The following is a 5,658-nucleotide window of genomic DNA, read 5'->3' on the forward strand; positions in this document are numbered from 1 at the left end:
AGGACAGTGAAGAAACCCTCTCAGATGACTGTCCTTTGGAGGAAGTACTTGTAAGTGCATAAATAACTTTATTTAAATTATAGGTGTGTACATATTATTTCTGACTGCAATATGAGTTGCAGGAGGAAAGGCCTACAGAAAGGCCTACTGCACAAAGTGATACAGAGGTGGGCAGTCTACTTTTCATTTTTATTTCTGTTGCATGTGGCTTGTGGTTATTTATTTTAATTTTTTTAAATGGCACAGGGTGATATCCGTACCCTATACAAACGGAATCTTCGACAGAAAATTGAGTATTTTGATCTTAAAAAACAAAAATTAAGGGGAGAAATAGAACTTGACACCTTAAAGAAGAGAAAACTGGCACTAGAGATTGAGTTGCTTCAAAAGGAACTTCAGAGTAAGTGCAAAAACACTATTTTTCACAAAGTGTACTATTGCTGACCTTGGATAACAATATAGGCTATCTTATTGCAGGCAAAAGATGACCGTCACTTGCTTTTCTTGAGAAACAATAATTGAAATAAAACTCAATGAACTAAGCATGTTGTCTTGTCTTCTATTATTCATTTAATGAAGGTTTGTGTGTGTGTGTAAAAAAAAAAAAAAAAAAGGAAAATCAAAAATGGTGTTCCACAATTCTGTCCCGTGCAGCTCTGCCACTAGGCTGGTCCAAGTGCACTGGCTGGAGGTCATCATCAGGCTGCACCTCCACCACAGGGGTCCTCTCCTTTCTGATGGTGGCAATGTTGTGGAGGATGGCACATGCAACAATAATGTCACAGGCCCTGTCAGGTGCAACCCTCAGACCCTTCAGACACTGAAATCTTCCCTTTAGTTGCCCAAAGGTCATTTCAATGCGTGCCCTTGTCCTGGCTAGAGCTGCATTGTAACGGGTTTGTGGTCCGGGGTTTGGGTCAGGGAATGGCGTCATGAAGTACTGCCTGCAGGCATAGCCCCTGTCTCCTAGCAGGATCCCATCATAAGCACCTAGAAAAATGCAGTTTTGTTAGGCTCAGAATAAAATTATGTAATACAGTAATTATGTAATACAGTGAGTTTGACATTATTTTTTCCTTACCACGTTCAAATAATGTGCATAAATGTGACTCTCTGAAAATCCTGGAGTCATGCACAGAACCAGGCCATTTGGCTTCCACATTTGTTATGTGGAACATGGAGTCACACACCATCTAAAATATTTGTAATCAGTCAACTGCATAGCCTACTTTTGATTTTTTTATATATATATATAATGTATAATCTGGAATATTAAGAATCGTAATAATTTACCTGCACATTTACACTGTGAAATCCCTTTCGGTTCACAAAATCCCCTTCATTGGGGCCAGGTGGGGCCTTGATGGGGACGTGTGTGCAGTCTATGGCACCAATCACGTTAGGGAAGCCTGAGGAACAAATACTGTAAGTCCTAGGCTGCTTTTTGGCATGATCATGGTTGCATGATCTTCCTTAACAATTATAATGTAGGCTACCTGCAATGGCAAAAAAATTCTGCTTCACAGCCTGTGGTCTTAAGTGGCTCGGAAATACCACAAAGCCCCCTAAAAACTGTTTGAGTGCCAGATAAACCTTGCGAATGGCACGACATACAGCACTTTTACACAAGTTTTCTGCATCTCCAATAGTGTAAAGGAAAGTGCCACTCGCAAAGAATCGCAAAGCTATACAAACTGTTTGTGCAGTTGTTAAAGCCCGACTCCGACGAGTCGAACATTTAACGTGTGGCTCCAACAAGTTGATAATGTAGATGACACCCTCCCGAGAAAAACGATATCTCTCAATCAGTATATTATCGCGCTGAGCTAAAGGATCCCGTCGATCTCGCAAAACGCGATTAATTCGAAAAGCTCTTCGAATTATTCTGGCACCTTCAGCAACAGGTTCCTGACGTAAAAACGGACAAGACATGGCTGCGAAAGACTTCCCATATCACCTCCGCTTATAAAGCCGGGATCTAATCCTGTTAACATGAAATAAGCCTGCTCGCGAGCAGGTTTAAGATTGCGCACCTGGGCCCAGTTTTTCAAAAGTAATCCAGTGGGATTTCGGATCACGGATTGGATCAAATCTTGGAAATGGGTTTTTCAAAAGCAAAAGAGGGATTCTGAACTAAGATCAGATCATGTAATCCGATCTTAAATTTGATCTGGATCAAACCTGCCCTTTGGGTTTTTCAGAACGTTGAACTCGGTTTGGGATCTATTTGATAAAAAAAAACAGGATTATCCTGATCCCATCAGAAGGGTGGATTCAGTTGTGATTTTTCGAACCAAATAAAACCAGAGAGGGTTTTTTTTAAGTGAATGATCACAAAATCAATGTTTACTGATGATATATACATTTCTTCATATTTGAAGCATATATGAAGCATGTCACATCTAATGAGATATGGTAAAACAACAAAATCTACAATTTAACATTATAACAAAATAAGGAAAGTAAAATGTTTCTGTTTATTACAGTGTTTCTGTTTCTTAAAATTAAAATAAACAATGGTTATTTGTGGCCACCGGTATTTTGCCAACTGTTGTTCTTTGCTAAGCCAGTAGGCTACACTGTTGGTTCCATTTAAGGCTCTAGTAAACAGGATTTGGTGATCCTGAAAAGTTCCTATCCGGATCAGATTGATCCAATCCGATGTTGCTTTGAAAAACTGGCTCAAAAGTAAGATGGATTACGTGATCACGGATCGCAAAAAAAAGGATTACTAAATCCGGATCAATTTTATCCGGATTAAACCTTTTGAAAAACCGGGCCCTGTTGCTATGACAGCAAGTCCAGGATGAGCGTCGAAGAACCAAACAATCCAAGATCATGCCAAATCGCCAACAATCAAATCCAGCTAAGCGAGTTAGCGACGTACGAAGAACGGGCCCCAGATTGATCCAATCCGATGTTGCTTTGAAAAACTGGCTCAAAAGTAAGCTGGATTACGTGATCACGGATCGCAAAAAAAAGGATTACTAAATCCGGATCAGTTTTATCCGGATTAAACCTTTTGAAAAACCGGGCCCAGGATACTTTTCAGCTCCAGGGCCTTTGTTACAACTACAAATTGTACTGTATGTTGTTTAAACATAAATATTAAAATGTTAACAAATTAATTTACTCATTCACTGTGTAATCTCAATGCTGATCCATTAGTCTAATTTTCTATACCAATAAACCGCAGCTCTCTCATTGTCCTATTCAGTCATTCTCTCTCAGTTGAGCATTTATAAATAGCAATTGCAACTGTCTTTACCTTCTTCTTACAATCCATTGAGAAGAATGGTGTGCCTTCAAGGTAATTGCTAGTAAAAATCTGTATTTTTTTTTTTATATAGTACATTATAGTACATTTGAACCCGTAGTGTACTACAAGTGGTAACTAAATATATATTTTAAATACAGAGATAGTATATTAAAAGCACATTTTAGTTCATATTTAATGGTGTCTCAAAATAGCACAGTTGAGTACACTTAGATGTTCTTAAAATTATCTTAAGTAGTACTAAAGAAGAATTTTATGAGTTTTATTTCTCTAACACAAATAATGTTTCTTAGAGGTTGCTTATTTGACTAAGAATTTTAATGATTACATTTCCCTAGGATGTAGAGAACTGTGACATAGACTGGGAAAGTGCCATGAGGAACCATTAACCGTATTTGGAGTTGTGGTTCCAGAACTCCTCCCCCCTCTAAATGAACAATAAATGAGAAGCCTCCAAGCTGCTGTTGACCCTACAGTGACATCACACTCGAATGGTAGAGACATCTATATTCAGTGCTTTGATATTTTTCACTGACAAATTGTGAATACGCTTCATCTATTGTCCTTTGCTTGTTCAGATCTACTTTAGATGGAAACATGTATTTTCCAATTACACTTTATTGAACATCAGAAAAATATTCAAATACAGTGAACTTATTGTAAGATTCAATATCACTCTCTTTAAGGGTGTCAGCCAAAACTAAAACTGTAGTGATTGTCACAAAGAAGCATGTGGTGTTGAACAGTGTTTGTGGAATGCTTACCATATGACAGCTTAAACTCTTTATACCAACATTTATCAACTTGAAACTGTAATGTCATACAACTTAAGCAATAAATTCCTGGCAAAGAAATTGTGTCCATCGTTTCTAAACTTAATACATTTCCATGCTAAATTGAAAAGCTTGCGCAGCTAAACCTTCGGAAATTCCTGGCCAAGAAAGAAACCCTCCATCAACACAGTTTTGAAGTCTTCATAGTTTAACATGTGTTTAACAGGTAGCATAATTGTATTGCTGCATGCTGCCACAGTTGGATAACATACAGTATCCTATGCTCATTATTTTCTGCTTCACAGTTATGGTTGAATTGCACTGTGATTTTGATATGCGTCTTCTCTTGAGACAGAATAGGAATGTGTCCCTGTCCTGTCACCCACTGAAGGAAGGTCTTTGGAGTCATGGGGAGAGTACCCACACCAGAAGTAGGGGAGAACCGGCGCGAAAGTAACACGGGACGAAAGTAACAAAGCGATTTTCTCAGAGCCCTGACTATATTAGCATTTCAAGCTATGACATCACGTTTAGTACGCAACCCTTGATGGAGCTGCCAAATATCACTTGATTTCGTCATGGTTTCCCGCAGTTGGGTCCGGTAAGCAGTTTTCGAGTTTGTTAAGTAAATTACTGTAGCGGTACTTTTTTTCTAATTACAAGTTGTGTTTTTAGTTTCATGTCACACAGTAATGATAAATCTACAGGTTATTAAGTGCTGTAACACATCCTGAAGTTTGCCTTGTCAGAGTTTTTCAGTATAAAAGTAAATCGGGTTTAAATGTCAGGAGTTCCTGTCGGGAAGAACTTTTATCCCGCTATAGTGAAAACCAGTGTTTCTTTTGTCGCGCTGCTAATGTGGTGACTTTCTCTGTGTTGCAGCATTTATTAATACATGTTTATGTCTTATTATACTAACAGAATATGGCAAGAGTGAGGGTCAGTAAGACAGATAGAGGTCTGATTCAGCCAGATGTTTATGAGAAGGCGTTCACATTAAAATCAGCTGATTTCTGTGCCACCATTTTTTTACACTCAATCTGTTTCCATTTACCCTAGTCACATTTAGGTTTTAGCCATACCTTATAGCTTTTCCACCTCCACCTATGAATTTGCAGGGTTTCCATCCTGATGTTTTTAGGCAGATTTAAAAAAATAAAATAAATTCTAAACAATTCAAGTTTGTACTGTTGGGTTATTTGAAACATTGATGAAAAATGAAATTGTAAATTAACAATTTTTTGCAAATATAAAGGCCAAAATATGTTTGCAGATACATGTTAACAAGGTCATATACTCAGGTATATTTAGGCAAAAAAAAAAAAAAAAAAAAAAAAAAAAAAAAAAAAGAGTAACAAAAAATCTTGCTTGTATTCACCTTATTCCGGAAGTAGCACTGGGTGGCGCCATCCGCGTAATCTCACTTCCTGGTTTAGCTACTTAGCGCTTTGTTTGCCCTGGTCCAATCTGTTATCTGTCTTAGTTTAATTTAATTGCCTTCCAATTTAAAGAAATTAGAGATGGCCAGTGTTAACTGTGCAGTCCGTGGCTGCCATAACAGCTGGAGAAAAAGAAATTTGACGCTGTCTCAGCTTTGTTATGAGCATC

General features: G+C 37.9%; 1 protein-coding gene across 1 annotated transcript; it reads right to left on the minus strand.

The window, feature by feature from the left end:
• Positions 1-237: 237 nt before the first annotated feature.
• LOC308695499 (putative nuclease HARBI1) lies at positions 238-1,408 on the minus strand. Its single transcript, XM_081373659.1, has 3 exons — positions 1,294-1,408; positions 1,082-1,193; positions 238-990 (listed from the first exon to the last, which is right to left on the minus strand). The coding sequence occupies exons 2-3, from the start codon at positions 1,191-1,193 to the stop codon at positions 620-622; spliced, it is 483 nt and encodes a 160-aa protein (XP_081229785.1). The 5' UTR covers positions 1,294-1,408; the 3' UTR covers positions 238-619.
• Between the last annotated feature and the right edge of the window lie 4,250 nt (positions 1,409-5,658).

This window comes from Scardinius erythrophthalmus (assembly GCF_964197995.2).
Source record: "Scardinius erythrophthalmus genome assembly, chromosome: 9".
Lineage (NCBI taxonomy): Eukaryota > Metazoa > Chordata > Actinopteri > Cypriniformes > Leuciscidae > Scardinius > Scardinius erythrophthalmus.

Bases quoted from the DNA above. Each gene is read 5' to 3' on its own strand.
- LOC308695499 (XM_081373659.1), bottom strand. From the start codon at position 1,193: ATGGTGTGTGACTCCATGTTCCACATAACAAATGTGGAAGCCAAATGG. The intron at 991-1,081 runs GTAAGGAAAAAA...GCATTTTTCTAG, and splicing joins ATGCACATTATTTGAACGTG to GTGCTTATGATGGGATCCTG.